At 42.4% G+C, this 17850-nt stretch overlaps 1 protein-coding gene across 6 annotated transcripts in view; it reads left to right on the forward strand.

Moving 5' to 3' along the window:
* The window catches only part of RBMS3 (RNA binding motif single stranded interacting protein 3), an 862898-nt gene that overhangs the window by 834743 nt on the left and 10305 nt on the right, over positions 1-17850 (forward strand). For all 6 annotated transcript variants that reach the window (XR_013225653.1, XM_077304656.1, XM_077304653.1 and 3 more), the window contains one exon: positions 16063-16143. Coding sequence is in view for 5 of the 6 variants with exons in the window: in XM_077304656.1 (XP_077160771.1) it covers positions 16063-16143 (81 nt within the window). In the remaining variant the exon portion in view is untranslated. The remainder of the gene's footprint in view (positions 1-16062; positions 16144-17850) is intronic.

The following is a 17850-nucleotide window of genomic DNA, read 5'->3' on the forward strand; positions in this document are numbered from 1 at the left end:
AAGAACAATATTTTTAGTTTGCCTATAGGCAAAAGAAGAATTGGTGGAGGTGGAGAGAAAGTCCCTTCCTTTCCCTTTCCCTCTGTACAGCTAAGGAAGCATCAGACTGTCTTTATAGCTTGTAGAAAACAGGTCTACTCTGATGTAAGTCCCATTTTATTCACTGATGCATACTCCCAGGGAAGTATTCTTAGGATTGCAGATCAGATGTTGTCGAGCTTGAGTCTGGAGAGTGAAGTCTAAGCTCTGGATATATTTAAGGGTCTTTCCTTTCCCTTTTGGCATTTAAACTCCCTGGTTTCACACTTTTCCAAATGTAGCTGCTGGATCATCTTGGGAACTAGAAACTTCATAAATGCTGTTTCTTCTCTCTGCTTTTATTTTAAAAGCAGGTGTACTTGCAAATTTGCCAGATAAGCATAATGACAATTCACGTATACCAATGGTCACATGAAATTGCCTTTTCACACCATTGCCTACTTGGCTCAGAGTCTCAAGGTAGGGAAAAGCCTGAAACTCTTTAACCAGAGATGCCTGCCTGGGGTCTCCTGAGAAGCAGCTGCTCTCCAGGATCCAAGGCACAGAAAGCCAAGGTCTTTCTTGGTACTTGTAGTAGCCTTCCCTGGGACACTTCCTCATGCTCTCCCGACATTTATTTGGTACCTCAGAGCAGCACATCCAGCTGTTCTTTCACACATGCCAACTTGATCTAGAAAACCAGATGGTAAAGTGATTTCTGCTATTGGTTGATGTGTATGTTTGCCCTACGTGAAGGGTCTTCATCTTTTCCTAGCATCACTGTCTTTTTAAATGTTTTCTTGGTTCAGCATCCTCTTGGAGAAGAGTGACAAGTGGAGTTCCCCAGGGATCTGTCCTGGAGCCTGTGTTGTTCAACGTACTTATAAATGATTTGGATGAGGGTTTAGAGGGGATACTTATTAAATTTGCAGATGATACTAAACTGGGAGCGGTAGCAAACACAACCGAAGACAGAATCAGAATACAGGATGATATTGATAGGCTCGAGAAGTGGGCTAAACTGAATAAAATGAAGTTCAAGAGGGACAAATGTAAAGCTCTGCATTTAGGCAGGAAAAACCAACACACCAATATAAGATGGGGGAGACTTGTCTTGGCAGTAGCATGTGTGAAAAAGATCTCGGAGTCTTAGTAGACCATACATTGAACATTAGTCAACAGTGTGTCTCGGTGGCTAAAAAGGCAAATGGTATTTTGAGCTGTATCAAACGGAGTATCATGTCCAGATCACGGGAGGTGATGGTACTGCTTTACTTTGCTCTGGTTCGGCCTCACTTGGAATACTGTTCAGTTTTGGGCACCCCAGTTGAAGAGGGATATAGACAAACCAAAGTGTGTCCAGAGGAGGGCAACAAAGATGGTGAGGGGTTTGGAGACCAAGACGTATGAAGAAAGGTTGGGGGAGCTTGGTCTGTTTAGCCTGGACTAGATGACCCTTGAGGTCCCTTCCAACTCTGTTATTCTATGATTCTATGATTCTCATAATGTGACCAAGGTGTGATAGCCTCCGTTTAGACATTTCAACTTCTAGAGTTCAGGCTTGATTTGATCTAGAAATGTTGCTAATAATGGTCAGCACTGTAGACAGCATGGAGTCAAGCACAGTGATTGGACCATACTATGAGATCCAGATGATAGAGGCCTGACTCTGTAACCACTGTCAAATCTGGACCTCTATCCTTAATTGACTTTATGCAAGGACAACACAATCAAATGTGGGAAATGGTACTTGTTTTCTCGTGCCACTTTGGGGATTGGGGAGGAATGATAGAAAGAGAAACTGTTAGGATGTTTTGTGTGTATGCAAATACACATAATGTCAAGCTTTAATGCCCCTAAGGGGCCTATTGTTGCATGAATAACTCTTGTTTAGACCCAGTTTTAATATCTGCTTTTCTAAAAAAATCAGTCATGCATTAGAAATTTATCAGTCTCTTTTTGCGGCAGAAGACTCTTGTCTTTACTTTCCTTCCTTACAATGTCACCAGCAGTCCTTCAGTGGAATAACAAACTAGTTATTTCATGGCATCCTTTCTTATCTTTCACTCTGTTAGCTTCCTCTGTTGGCCCATGTTTGATAATATCTGCAGAACCCTTCAAGCGGCACTGCAAGCTTGTTACACATCCCTTATCTAATATTTTCTTTGGCTAACCTGTGGCCACTGGTGGTTTCCAATATCACCAAAGGCCCTCAGTGGACTGGCTGCTTTGTTTGGATCCGTTCCTTATCTGTGGTGGAATTTGTGCCTGCTTTGATCATTACAGTTTATGACATCATCCCCCAATCCCATAATGTTTTCTAAAGTCTTCTTTATTAAAAGATTACTACTATTACTCTAAGTGTTTGCAATGCAGTCCCCAGAGCTTTTACAGCTGCAAATTCCTTTACTGTCTTGCAGCTTTGGTGTTATCAGGTGTAAATCTTGAAGCCCTTTTCTTCTCTATATTGATCATCTGTTGTGTGAAGCAAAATGACAGCTCCCAGTCTTCATGCACTCCTGTGTGGAGTGGAGGTGGAGACTTTTGAGCCTCTGGGCATGAGGTGGCTACAAAAGCAACAGGAAACTGGACATGATTTAAGGACTGTTCAAGCTGGCATTCAGAGGGCAGCTATTGTTAGGTCAGATCCAAAGAACCTTGAATGGAAGGAATATCAGCACCAGCATCACTCTACAGGTGCTTGGCACAGAGCTTACAAGATGTTCATACATCGCTGCGGGACCGCCTTCTCCATCACACCCTCCAAAGAAATCAATGATCAAGCACACACAACATGCTCAAGATCTCGAGCCCCTGAAAAGCTAAACTGGTCTCACCTGGAGCCAGGGCTTTTTTGGCCCTGGTGCCAATCTGGTGGAATGAGATCAGGGCCCTGCAGGACTTAAAACAGTCCCACCAGGCCTATGGTAGAGGCCTACAAATACCGCCAATGTAGGCCTCCCTACATGAACAATAACATCAAAGCACCCTGTCACCCCCTTCCCCTTATCAGAGAGAAGGCAGTGAGTTCTGCTGATCATTTTAATGCAAATTTGATTATCTTAAAATATCTAAAATATTTCAATTATTGTTTTATCATATGATGTATAGGGGAAAGGCGGCATCAAAATTTGAAAATAAATACATATAATAATACATATAATAGGCAGGCCTGCTTCCACTGATGTTAGGGGGTGTGCAAACTGTGGCACAAATGGAGGACTATCTTTTCACTTTTACCGGACAACACTCTAGCATGGGGTGAAAAAAATCTGCCCTCCCAGGAATAAAAGACATCCATCTTGTAAACAAAAAGGCATCTTTGGATCCAACCACATTGGGGAGTCGGTCCTATTTAGACTGAGAGCAAAGGACCATGGCAAAAGAGTATTCAGAGAAAAAGGTCTTGGGACAATTCACAGGTCTACTTTGAACAGTACAAAAATTCTCGGTGCAGCATTGATTTCTAGCATTGATTTTAAGTGTAATTCTGTGCTTGGTATTCATTTATGTTACGTACTTGCCATAAACCAAATATTCCTCCCCTACTGTGAAGCATTTCCTAAGTGGGGAGAAGTCCAGGGCTGACTTTACAGGATTTTATGATGCACAGCTCTTGAAACATGTTTATTTGTAAATATTTGAGTTGACCATGGTATATTTAAAACAAGTGGATTCTGTAAGTGGTAGCACACACCATTTATCTTGAGTCTGATTCGAAATGAACAATAGGATGCTTCCGCTTTGACCAACTCTACCTAAAAAATCCCAAAATTTCTGTGTCTAATGTTGTGGCTAATGTGACATATGACATTTGCCATTTTCTAGGAACAGGAAAACTAACTCAAAAGGTGAAACCCTCATCCCGTTCACTGCAGGGCAGATTCTAATTCCATTTATAGGACTACAAGTTGGAATAGAATACAAAAAAATCTAGTTTCCCTAGAATGGGAGAGGCAATGGGAATCCAGGTAAGCACAGGAGAACATTTCTGATGGCTGAAGGTTAGGAGCATTAACTGAGGAGAGGTCTTGAGTCAAGGACTGAAAGCCCTGGTGCCAGATAAGTATGTATCCTTCTGAAACCCACACAAACATCAGTTTCTTCATAGTTAGATGTTGTATTTTGATAGCACTTGGACCCCCCCTCCCCCCCCCAAAAAAGTTGCCACCTCTAGTCTGAATCTTAGATCATATTGGTCTGTTGTAACATGAGATCAAAATTACGTGTTTTTTTTTGGAATAATTAAAAGAATGATGAATATTTACTCAAGACTAACCTAGGGCTATTTAGTGCTAACTCTATCAGTGTCTCCTCAATTAGAAACACATGGGTGTTCCAGACCGAAGCAGCCAACCAGCAGCCAGCGCGCGGGGGGGGGGCAGTGCTGGTGCCGGGCGCCAGTCAGTGCAGGCACCTGCATGCAGGCGCCGACTGGCACGACGGCACCGCCCCTCCCCCTGTGCTGCAGCGCTGGCTGCTTCCGCAGGAACGGCTGCTTTGGCCTAGCTGTTAGACCTCTCCCCACCATAACCTCCTCCACCTACCCATGAAGAAAATAAATAGAGACAAAAAAGTCATGCCAGAGAGTCTATCTGAGAAAAGATGACTGAGTCCTGAATAGCTGTCCTTCCTGCTCACCTCGTACAATGAATGTTCACCAAGATGAAAAACTGAATCTCCTTCATCTACGGCAGAATGACTTTTACATTCCATTTCCCTGACGATTGTCACTAATGAATTTGCTGCGAGCTATGTTTGCCCATATAAAAACTCAGCTGAGGCAAATATTAGCAAATATTCTTTTGAAAGCAAAGACTGAGCTCATAAAGGCAAACATTTAGCAAGCTGATTTGCAGAGCTGTTCCTATTTAGACAGGAAATAGTTTTCCACAGAACCCATCCTTATGGTTTTCCGCTACAGAATATGGCTCACTCTTTAACCATTTTCTGAAGAACCCGACATTTCTATTGATTACGTTCCTGAAGGGGAAAACAGATTAATCTAATGGGATAAATTATTTATTCATCTTCCACTAGTGGTGTGCGGGTGATTGACAATCTACCCTGCAACGCACCAGGAATTTCCCCTTTTGTAAAGTTCTGTTATTAACTGTTATTAACAATATTATTGGCATAATTGCATCTAATAACAAAATGTGGGGCCTGCCAAAGCAGCAAAATGCCAGATGATTTATAGAGAATGCTGCCATGTTTGCTGACTTCTCTGTTTCCCTTACACAAAACAAATGCTGAGTTACTAGAGAACTTGGCAGAATCTGTCAAACACCCAGGTTGGTCCCACCATGAAGACTGGGAAACAACTGAAAGCTTCAGAAAGATCCAGGCCCAGGTCCCAGTCTCACTGCCAGCATCCCAGGAATTTGTTTCGGACTCAGTTGGAGTCTGTGCAGGTTTTGGAAGCAAGGACAGGCATTCTCCTTACCTGTTGCCTTTCTCCCATACTGCTGACCTCAGCCATGCTGCCAGCTCCTTGGTTGCTTGAGTGATGGGTGCCAGGTAAGATGGCTTGGTGTACTAGAGCTGGCACACACGCCAGGGCTGTCTATGTGCCTTAAAATCAGAGTCCAGCAGTACCTTTAAGACCAACAAAGATTTATTCAAGGCGTGAGCTTTCGAGTGCACTTGAAAGCTCACGCCTTGAATAAATCTTTGTTGGTCTTAAAGGTGCTATTGGACTCTGATCTTATTGTGCTACTTCAGACCAACATGGCTACTTATATGAATCTATCTGCCTTAAATTATAATTGAAACCCTAGGTTCTGGTTGGATCAGTTTTGCCTATTCACATCCCTTCCCCCCCCCCCCCACCTTTGGTTATGATCTCATTTTTCTTGCCTTCCTTCTCGTGGTCTTCTGCTGTTAACAGAAACTTTTAGTCCTGCGGCCAGGATGAGTGATAAGCAGCTGCTGTCTCACTTTGTACAGTTATAATTCTTTTAAGGCCGGACTGGGAATATTGCTGATGTGCAGGTTGGCTGACTCATGGCCCCAGAGGCAAAATTCATCACCCTTTGAAATCAGCTAGTAATTGAGAGCACTGCAGACTCTCTTTTTCATCTCTGAAAATACCCGATCCCCATTCCTTTAAAACATTAGCGTTATTGATTTTGTAATTCAGCATAGTTGTTTAGGTATATACGACCTAATAAGTGTAGGACTGTGAAAGTCGATGTTTGTCAGAGGAATCCTAGAAGAAAAGTGATTTTTTAAAAATCATATTCTTAGTGTGTTTGTGTGTGTGTGTGGGGGGGGGGGGGTGGACTCATCACATTCATGACTGATGAATGTCAGGCTCACATTTGTAAATGACTTGACCTGAGTTTCAGACACTGTAATTGTGCTCTCAGTTGAAAACAGCTTTCTTATAGAAAGGAAACTTTAAGCAAATTAATGCCTCTCAGTACAGAATAAACATGTTTGAACTTCATTGTCAGTTAGAATGCCATCTGGCTAACATGCTGAAGAGTAAATGAAAGGACCCAAGGACTTAAAAAAATAAATCCTGCAAGATCTCCGTGAGATGTCTGTGGTTTCCACAACAGACCACGATATACCACGCTATCCATCATGATATTATTGTTTGAACATACATGCAAAACAGGAATTCCATGGCACTTGTTGTTTGCTCTAGGAACAGTGTGGAGCAGTGATTGTCCATTGACCCCTTTGGAAGGCAAAAGCATTTTAAAATTATACAACAGAACTGAAATTCCATGCAAGCTTATAGCTACAGCTGCAGGTCCATAATTCTTCCATCTAAGCCTTTTTACAGAGTTGTTTATGGCGTGTTCTGCACAGGGATTGGCATCTCTAGTCTATTCATTGCTGTGGCTATCAATAGAAAAAAAGCAAGAGTCCAGCAGCACCTTAAAGACTAACAAAATTTGTGGCAGGGAACGAACTTTTACTCTTTTCTGCCGCTACAGACAGACAAACACAGCTACCCATCCTGATTTGTGGCTATCAGTACATTGCAGCAACAATGGGGGCTTGTACATGACAGTTTCCCCATAATTTCCCTTCCCTGATCCACCAGCAGCAACTCCCCCCCCCCCACACACACACCACTGGGGCTATTATAATATTTTTTTAAATCAGCAATAATATTATTATATTAATACAATTGCATAAAAATATGTATAACGGGTTCTTGGAATTCTCCAAATTCTTTCTTTAAAAAAAAAAATTCTCTAGTTCCTTTTTGTTTGGAGATATACTTTTCTCCTTATATCTCTGCAATGAAAGGGGATAATGACTTTAATAAAAAGAAAGCTAGGGATTCAGAAAACCTGGTGGGGGAACAGAATGGTTGTGGGGGAAATGGCTGCCATGAGAGTACACTGGGAGAATCCATACTTTCTCTCCTACTTAGTAGTCATCCTGGCATTGCAGTGATCTTTCCGGAAGTTTCAGAGCAAAGCATTCTGGGGCAAACTCAGATGGAAAGCCAAGGAAACCCTTGATATCCAAATGCACAGTAATGCTGGTAACTGGGAGGGGGAATCCCAACAACAAATATGCCCTTTTAAATATTTTTACAGCATTTTGTTTTTATCCTTTATGGTTTTTTGTATTTTGGTCTAGGACAGTATAACTAACTAAATAAAATACCTTTTTGTTTTATAAGTTGTTTGTTACAAGCCTGTTGACTTTGCCCATTTCTAGTGCTATACCCCCCCCCCATTTCATTTGTTCATTTCTGTCATTTTTTACAATGCTGTTTCACCATTTATATATGATAATAACATTGTTTATACAGAACTGACACTGAATAGTGCTTAAATTACTGAATTTATAGAAGCTGGCCATTTTTTCGCTGTAGTGATCTAACTTAACATGGTTATAACCTTTGGTTCTTGTTTAATTCACCCCTGTCCAACTCTGCTTGTTTCAACCAAGCAAGCATCGCCGTGTGCAGTGCATGACACAGGCATGTTTATCTCGGATGTACAGCAGCTGATCATCCCTCTAACCCCATTTATTCCAGGAGTGTTTTTCAGCTTGCATCCCATGCCTGGCTTGTGCTTTGCATTCCAAATGGGAATGAGTTCAGACTGTTCTCTAAACTTCCCATATTTCAAAACCATTTTTCAATTTTGCTTTGTGGCAAAGGTTATAGTCATAGATGGTGAAGATGGAAAAGCCGTGCTGGCTTATCTGCCCTACCTGCATGCACGTCTGCCCGCCTGACTTGTCTGGAGTACTCTCTGTGGTGCCGCCCCACTCCCCCCCCCCCCGGTTATTCAGCAAGGTTAACTGATCAGCGTGTGGCAGAATCTTCCTCTTTCAGCTGAAACCTTTAATGCAGGTTCAGACACACAGAGACACAAGAAAACCATCTCTCGTTACTTTTGGCTTCATCTATTATTTTGTGTGGCTACATTTTAAAAATTGCCCCCAGCTAAGATTCAGTCCAGCCTTTTAAACATTAAAAAAGATGTCTTGAAGGAATTCAGAAAACCCATCTTTTGCCCTAATGTTGGAAACAAGGGGCTCTCGGATCCACCTTCAATTATCTAGAATTTCAAGCGGAAAAAGGCGTAAGGTGCAACCTGATTGTGAGGTGTCATTGTTCTTAGAAATATGACAACCGTTCCTTCTCATTTGAAAGTTTTCATTTTGGTAATTACATTTTTTGCCACAGAGTCACCCTGGTCATTGATCATCATACCAATATAATCTTAATTCCCACCAGTCATCTCTAAAAGACAATTTTTTGTCCCCATCTTCTTCCATCTTTTATCATCTATATCCACGGGACGAGAGCAAGGTATTCTAGTTTTCCCAGCCTCATGTCTGATGGATGGGATGTGCCGTGTATTTCCTTTACGCATGCCCTTGTAATGCACACATCACATTCCTTCCTGCTGGGATCTTAATCTGAACAAGTAATGGCCTTTAGCTTTTCTCATTAGCAAAATGGAAAAGCACTATACCCAATCCATTAGAACAGACCTTTGTAACAAGAGCTTGGGGAGGGGAGGGGCGCGAGTCGGAGAATGGCGGCTTGCCAGTCAACTGGAGTCAGTTTACCTTAAGACATTTCCTGCCAAGAAGGAAAAAAAATCAACACCCACTGCATATAATGAGCAAAGGGTTTCAGCTGAAAGTTTACCCATTTGCTTGTCAAGCATTTGTCGTCTCCCCTCCCCCCTCCCTACATTAATGGCTTAATGGAGACTTCTGTGAGGCAAAGCATATTCACAGCGATAATTTGTGGTGCTCCCAAGTGGAATTTTTAAAATCATTGCTTCTTGTTGTTCCGTTTTGCTTTTTCTTCTCTGCAAATGTTCCCCCCTCTTCCACTTTATTCCAAATATTGATTAACCGAACAAAACTTTAACCAGGACAGCCATCATCCACTTACTTGGCTTTCAAACAGTTACCAGAAGCTCTCATCTTGTAGTGGAACATCCTGTCTAAAATTATTTATGATCAGAGTGCTGAAATCTCAGCACAGAGACAAGGCTTGATTAATTCCTTTTCCCTACTAGTGGGTTGCTGCCTTTTCCCTTTGCCCTGATTTCATTAAATGCTGCTTTGCATTAAAATTCCTAGCATTGACGCTTGTCTTCAGATTGAGGAGGGCAGCGTCGGGTGCTGATGCAGGAGAGCTGCATAAATTGGCAGTTGTCAGTGGCAGATGGGCAAAGAACTGCCGAAACCAGTGCCCAGAGAAAATGCTGATTGTGTATCAGAAGGTTTTGGTGGCCAATTCACTTGTTTCCTTGATTCCCCCCCCCCAAAACACTTGAAACCAAAACACTGTGAACGGAGAACATCTGTGCACAGATGTACAAACACTGGGGCAAAGAGATATGCAATATTAGGAAACAATGAACTATATGAAATTGCTTGTCATTCTGGATCAGATTACCTGGATACTGATTATTTCCCCCCTGCTCTAATGGCTTGCATGAAAAGAAAAAAAAAAGTTGCTTTGTTATACAGAAGCCCTGTTTCTAATTGTGAGCCAAGGGGGTTTGATCCATAGTCTACATGTTCATAATGCAGACTGAAGTGTAATCTGAGCTTGAGAGGGTGTCATCTACACAGGGGTCCCCAACCCCTGGGCTGTGGACCAGAACCTTCGGTACCAGGCCAAAGCGGGGGAGGGACGTGCCTCGCTCTCCCCCGCCCTCCGCAGCGCGGTGTTCAGTGTGCCGGGAGTGATCGGCCAACAAAGAGGCCAATTAGCTCAAGCCTAGATTCGCACCTCCCTCCCCCCCTCCCCCGTGGACTGGTTCCCGTCCAAAAAAAATTGGGGAACACTGGGTAGTGGTTAGGAGCAACAAGAACAAAATTTTAGAAAAGCTGTTCCTTTGGCACTGCAATTGAATTGCTATGGAAGTGAGTGTTAAACACACATGTGAATCAAACAAAATTGCTGTGGGGGAGGGAGATGGCTTACTGGCTGCTTGCAGTTGCTGTATTTCTGTTCAGTACTATGCAGTGCCAAGGCAGCGTGAACCAGCATTCCTTTCGCTTCTTATCAGTTGTCATCAAAGGCATAGTTCTCAGTGATGTGCTAAATCAAACTCGGAATTACCCCATTGCAGTTCATGGAATTCTTTCATGCGCATAAGTTGTGTTTCTAATGCTGGGGGGTTGGGGACATGAAAACTGTAATACTCTTTTCTGTCTCTAAAAGAAGGTATATGCCACTGAACACTATTCTTGGTGGAAAAAGCAAGCGTATTGTCGTTTCTTCTTGAGAGATCCTTCAGTCAGGCATTGTAGCAGTAGCATAGAGAGCGACATGTAGCTTCGTTGCTTCCCTGAAGAATTCAGCTGATCCGGTTCATACTTGTCCACCTAAGAGCTGCACTGTTTGTGAGATGAAAAAAATGTTGGGTGGTGTACTGGTTAGTGGTGGACTAGGCTTCGGGAGACCCGAGTTCAAATTCCTATTGTGCCATGGAAGCTCTCAGGTTGACCTTTGGCCAGTCACACACTCTCAGCATAACCAACCTCACTGGCTCCTGTGAGGATAAAATTGAGGAAAGGAGAAAGGTGAATTGCTGTAGGTCTCCATTTGGGAGAACAGCTGAATATCAATGATGTAATGTATAATGCATTGGTTCCATGGTGTATGAAATAATTTAAGGATTCCTTGATATCATTCAGTGCCCATAATACCCATTTATGTATCTTCTGAGTGGAGGCGGGTGGTGGAGGCGTCGGGCGGCGGCTGGCAGAGGAGGGTAGAGGCGGCAGAGCCACGGCACTGACCACCTCAATTGTTGTGCGCCTGCATGCTGCCGCCGCCGCCAAAGTTGGGATAATGACGACGAAAAGGTTGAGAACCGCTGGTTTAGATGTACGTTTTCTCTCAACTTTCCTTCTTAAGGCTCATCTACTGATCCAGTTTCAGGAGGGTAGCCACGCCAGTCTACAATAGCAAAATTAGATTTCAATCTAGTAGCATCCTAGAGGCCAATTTCGGAGTATAAGCACTTGAGAGTTCAAGTGTTGTATCTGACGAAGAGAGAGCTTATAGCTCCAAAATCTTGTTCATCTCCGAGGTGCTTCTAGACTAACTCATCTGCCAGTTGAGTTTTGATAGTCCTGTCTGGATTGTTTTCAGGTTATTGAATGGTGTGCTTGGTGGGTCAATTTTTTCCACTTTATATATCTTTGTTGTTTCTGATTTCTCACTGCCTGGTCAGTTTGTATTTATATTTATTTATTTATGTTTCAATTTATATCCCACCGCTCCTACATAGTGGCTCCTGGTGGGTCACAATATAATAATCATCTTACAAAACCCCCACATGCCATAAACTCCACATAGATCATTCAGAGTGTTTTGAATGTAATATACAACATTTAATATTTAAAAACTTTTGTTATAACATTTAGAAGCTCAATTTTTCATGCCCTCATCTCACATATAAATCAAAAGACTTGACTCAGAATAGAAATGGCAAAACTCAGGAGTCCATGCCTCTAGCTATGGCCCAAAGCATTTTCTTCTGTACCTTTGGTAAAGCTTAAAAGAAGGAGAGTCCTGTTCAGGGAAGAGAACAGAAAATAACTGGTAAAATCCTTGGAGCTGAGATATATCCCGCAGCTGTATGATTTACATCAGCTTCCTTTGCAAATCAGACATTTTCACATAGCTATAGTAGTGATGCAGTGTCTAGACTTGGATTTTGAGAGCTGGCACCAATAATGTGGATCCTAAATTTGTTAATTCATTAACACTTTTCTCCAGAAGGAGATGAAATATAGATACGTTTTGTTTTGATTCTCATGTGATGGTTGCACTTATTTTAAAAAGGCACTGTTCCCCAATTCATGCATCACTAGTAGGTGGGTATAAAAATACAAGTGACGTGATAGTTTTATTTGTTTGTTTGTTTATTATTTTGATTTTTAGCCTGCCACTCCCAATTGGCTCGCAGCGGGTTACATAATCCTACAATTGTGGTACAATGAAACATAATACAATAAAACAATAACCCATTAAAAAACCCTAGGGGTATATTTCTTTGACCTATCAAGCAGCCTTTCTCAGCTTCTTTACCATTGAGAAACCCCTAAAACATTCTTCAGGCTTCGAGAAACCCCAGACGTGGTGTGTGATGGTGTGCAATATGGGTGGGAAGTACAGCTGTATACAAAACCACCTGGTATACAGCTGTATACAAACCCACCCGCAGGCCCATCATTGGCCATTTTGGGAGGGAGGGGCAGGTTGACACAACCATATATGGTCATATCACCTAATAAATATTTAACAAACTTAAAAAATATATTAAAAATTAACTCCCACCCCTTCAGGAAACTCTTCCAGGACTGTCAGGCAACCCCAGGGTTTCAGAAAACCCTGGTTGAGAAAGCCTGTGGTTAAGAGTGGTAGACTCTAATCTGGAGACTGGGGTTTGATTCCCTGCTCTTTCATATGCAAACAGCTGGCTGACCTTGAGCTAGTCACAGTCCTCTTAGAGTTGTTCTCACATAGCAGTTTCTCTCAGAGCTCTTTCAACCCCACCTACCTCCCAGGGTGTCTGTTGTGAGGAGAGGTAGAGAAGCCGCATTGTAAGCTGCTTTGAGACTCCTTCGGGTAGAGAAAAGCAGGGTATGAAAACAACTCTTCTTCCACTTCTCCTTAAAAGATATTTCTCTTCTGCTTTACACATGAACAGTTAGGATATGCATATTGCATTTCCCACAGCTGTTTTTAATTAAAATACATCCAGAAGTTCCCGGATCCTACCCCAGCAGTTCTGTCATTACTATTCCTCCTCCTCACATCTCCTAAGTGTGAACAGGTGTTTGCTCTTCACTATCATGTGCTTCTCTTTCTTTCAGAGTCTTCAGGGTAGGCTGCTCCCCCTGGACTCTGTAGATCTGCTTCCCTGTCATGTGTGCAGTCAAAGCCTTTGTCCCCTGCAGAAAGTCCCAAGATTGGCTGCAGAAAGTCCCAATCCCTGCACTCATCCCTCTCAGTTTTGTGTGAAGCTGTACATCTCAGGAGAGGTTGAGCTGCAGTCTCGACATCTGTCCTGTTAGCTTCCCAGTGGGTTCCAGCGCCATCATGGGTCTTTTCTTCAGAGGGAACCATAGGACTCGTGCTTCTGTATCATCAGAAAGCCCTCCGAAAGCCTGAGAGTGCAGTGACTGGCGAAAAGTAGAAGCGTTGTATACAGAGATGCCGACTGGGACAATCAGTTTCCCAAGATGTTGCCTTATGCTGAGTCAAGCCGTGATTCTGTCAACATCGGCATTGCCCACTCTGATTGTCAGCTGCTCTCCAGGGTCTCACCAAGGTCTCTTCCATCACCTCCCAACTGCTCCTTTTAATTGGAGATGCTGAGGATTGATCAAGGGATATTCTCCATACAAAGCACACGCTCCACTGCTGAGCCTCAGCCTATCCCCAAAATAGCATCCCTGTCGAACATGTATTTCACCTTGTTTTCACTCCCACTAGGTAAAGGAAATGAAACCCGACAACAAGATGACAGAATAACTGTTCTTTCCAAATGTCAAAAATGAACAATAACAGTTCTAGTAAATTTCAGAACATTTAGTGGATATTGTCTGGTGGAATTTCGATTAATAAAGTTTCAACGTCTGTGATTACCATGAATTCACACTTATCCCCAGTTATTTTCAATTAAAATAGTAATGCTATAAAGCTGCGTCTTTCCTTCTCTGCTCTGCAGAGGAAAAGCTCTATCAATGTCAAAACATTATTGTCTGTGTAGATGTAGTCCTTTGCGTATCTACCCTCAGACTTCCCACTCTAAAGATACATCTTGTTTCCCTTGTGTTTCTGTGCCACAGTGTTGTCTCTTAGTAACTGTATGTAGTCAAAACACTCCCAGGTTCATTTGCCATCTTAGGAAACGAGAAAAAAATGTTAAAAGCATACCCTTCAATGAATAATCAAACCAAACACCTCCAGCTCGTTCTACTTCGGCTAGAAAATCTGGCCTGTATTTTAATGATTTTAAAATTCATCAAGTGCATTCTGTGAGTGTACCCATCTTCTGTGCATCTTTGAAGATAACAGGTGCTGGAGGTGTCATGCCAACAACACTAAGTATATTTGTCAGTGAATAGAGCTATAGCTGGAGAGTGGCAAAACAAAGCAATGTCTGGATGTGACAGCTTAATACTGATAGGACATTGAAGGATCTGAGCAATTTGTTGCCTTCAGCCAAGTTTCTGTGTAAGCAAGGCAGGAAGGGAATGATACTGTAAGAATGTCAGAAAAACACATGTAATTAAGGATGTTTCTGTAGCACTTGAGGCCAAGAGCTTTTCAGTAGGATTTCTGATGTTGATAGCAAGGAAGACTATATAGAAATTAAAAATAATTCATGCATAGAAGAGAATCCTGTTAGTAATCCCAGCTATGGAAACTGTGAGACATCTGTTCCTTTTATCTCTTTTGCTTTTCCCGTTATTCTTTCTCTCCAGGTCTCTGGAGACTTAATTGTTCTGATTTAAATAGTAAGGCAGCATGGATGGAGGCTGAGATCCTTAATGGGCTTGCCCAAATGTAAGTTGCATTTGGAATTGGTGTGATTTTTCTTTAAAATAAGGCAGTCTGGTATTATTTACAGACAAGGAATCACACTGGTTTTAGAAGTCTGGTTCTTGTATGCTGCTTTGGTTCTTCTATGCCGCTTTCCTCTACCCGAAGAAGTCTCAAAGCGGCTTACAATCGCCTTCCCTTTCCTCTCCCCACAACAGACACCCTGTGAGGGAGGTGAGGCTGAGAGGGCCCTGATATTACTGCTCGGCCAGAACAGCTTTATCAGTGCCGTGGTGAGCCCAAGGTCACCTAGGTGGTTGCATGTGTGGGAGGAGTGGGGAATCAAACCCGGCTCACCAGATTAGAAATTGGCCCTCCTAAACACTACACCAGGCTGGCTCTCAGTTGTTTTACTCCCAAATGTGTTAATCCCTCTGAACTATTCATCATGAAGTATCCTCAAGATTCTTGTATATGGTAGAAGAGTAAATGCATACTCTGCCTCATTGTTCTACTAACATGTATGCCTAACTATCTCTGTTGAAAGCATCTTAAAACCCACTTAAAATCATTGTTGCTGCATCATGCTGTTATGTTATCTCTGGGTGCAACTGAGCCAATGTTGAATATTTTTAGTTGCCTAAAATTTTCAGTTGGCAAAATTTTTCACTATATGCTTAGTTTTCCAGTTGGCATCAGTGGGACTTACAGGAGTGTAACTGGATGGTACTCATTCCTTATTACATTGAATAGTTTCATGCAGCCATGTTTGTCAGACAACAGTTTATCAGATGACAACTCAGATACGTGAAATGGCTGATCTGCAAATGCAGCGGTTGTGCTGCAGTGACAAACTCACTGATAAGACATCACCAGTTAGTTATGACGTCCGTTGACATGCTTTAGTGGGTTGAGACCCTAATTAAATGGAACATTATTTACTTGATTGATAATAAAATACGGCATAGTGAACATTTTTGCTATCGTTTTAACCTTTGGAGCCTAAATCTACTTTTCCTTTATTCCAGTACATGACAGCTGCTGCACCTATGCAAGGGACCTACATTCCCCAGTACACTCCTGTGCCTCCAACAGCTGTCCCTCTTGAAGTAAGTCTACTTGTGTCTGAACATATCAATCCTATCTCATTAGACTCCTAAACTGCTTTCAGAGGTGGGGTTGCCCACTTGTTTTGATCTCTCTTTGGAGACAATGTGGCGAGATCACTTGGTTGTAAATTCTTTTCTTTCTTTTTTAAATCAAAGAGGAAATGGAATGGTCCATGAAGTGGCAGGAGTGATGGGGAGGTGGATGGGGAGTGTCCAAGAGGCAAGAGCCAACCACTGGATGGCAAATGCAAAGAGGTTCCAGCAGAGAAGAGCACCCAAAGGGTCGGTTGCTTCCGTTAGCCTAAGACTTACGCCGGTAGGGATTGCTGAAAGCCACAAGGCACCAGAAATTATGACTCAGCAAAGGAAACCTTCCTCTTGTATATACAGACCTGGAGGATGCTGCACTGACTGAGTGCTTTTTCATCCCCGGTGAAGGATTTGCTCCCTCCTTCCTTGGGGCTGAGTCCTGCTGATGTCGATCTAATGAGTAAGTATATTGTCGGCACCGCAGAACCCAAGCTACCAGGAGAGCTGCAGTCTGACCTCCTCTGCTGTTCATCTTCATAAAGGCCTTCCAGACAAATATCAGAAAAGGGAAGGGGGGCATTTGGTGGAGGGAGGGGAGAAAGGTGGGTTTTATTCTTAAATTCATATATTTCCTCCCAGTTTCATTATAGCCCACTTTTTCACCCAATTATATGTGATGGACAGCATGGACTCAGTGATTGTGTCTTGATCTATGCCTCCTTGTAGAGTAGCTGCAGTCACTACTCCTTGGGTAGCTGAAGATGCTCCCCTCCCCCCAGCAGCTGTGTAGCCACACCCTCGCTATATCTATATTGGGGCTCTACGTGTTGACTCTTTTTTTTAACACTGTTTTGCCTGCAAATATTGTTATTCTTCCGTGATCACTCCCATGTGTTCAGATCTCACTCCTGTTTTCATCCATCTTTTGAAATCTGTACAGCACAATGGTATTTCTTTTCACTCTCTATCATGTTTTGCTGTCAACATTATCATAACAACTTTTTTTGGAACACTCTCCATTGATCTTTATAAAAGAACACCATGCTATAAATTTCTTTTTGTTTAAAAGAAAGAAAGAAAGCTTTCGGGATTCTAAATTCTTAAAAGGTAATTGGCTACCTCACATCCCAAAAATAAATGAATAAATTCGGAATTATCTGTCCACTGGCTTTATAGGACAGTAACGAGAACAAATTTGAGTTTTCAAGGGTAATGCTTTGAGGCCTGCACAATGAAATACCGCGGCAGTTACCTTTAACTCGTTGAGCCATTACTGGGGCATGAATGAAGTCACCATCACACAGCTTTCAAGACCGATTCTTTGGAAGGATCAGTTTGGTTGTCAAAATAGCTCAGGTGGCAAAAAGAATGTTGTTCCTTCAAATTCCAATTTATTTATTTTTATAGACCACCACTTCTGGCATAGCCAGCTTGTGGCGGTTTACATAAAAACTTTAAAAATCCATAGCAAATCACTACGTGTTGCTGTGATATTTTCTTCATCAGCCCTTTGCATTTCATCCCCTGGGAATATTTTTTACATGAGCCCAAAGCCCCTCATGCCCTTGTTCGAAGCATGATACAGATACAGATCCTACCCTTGGTGTGTCACAATCCCTATGTGCCTGTTCGGTGGGGCTTGATTCTGATCTCACTGCAGTGAAGAGGGAAGCTACA

This window comes from Paroedura picta, chromosome 11 (genome assembly GCF_049243985.1).
Source record: "Paroedura picta isolate Pp20150507F chromosome 11, Ppicta_v3.0, whole genome shotgun sequence".
NCBI classification, from domain to species: domain Eukaryota; kingdom Metazoa; phylum Chordata; class Lepidosauria; order Squamata; family Gekkonidae; genus Paroedura; species Paroedura picta.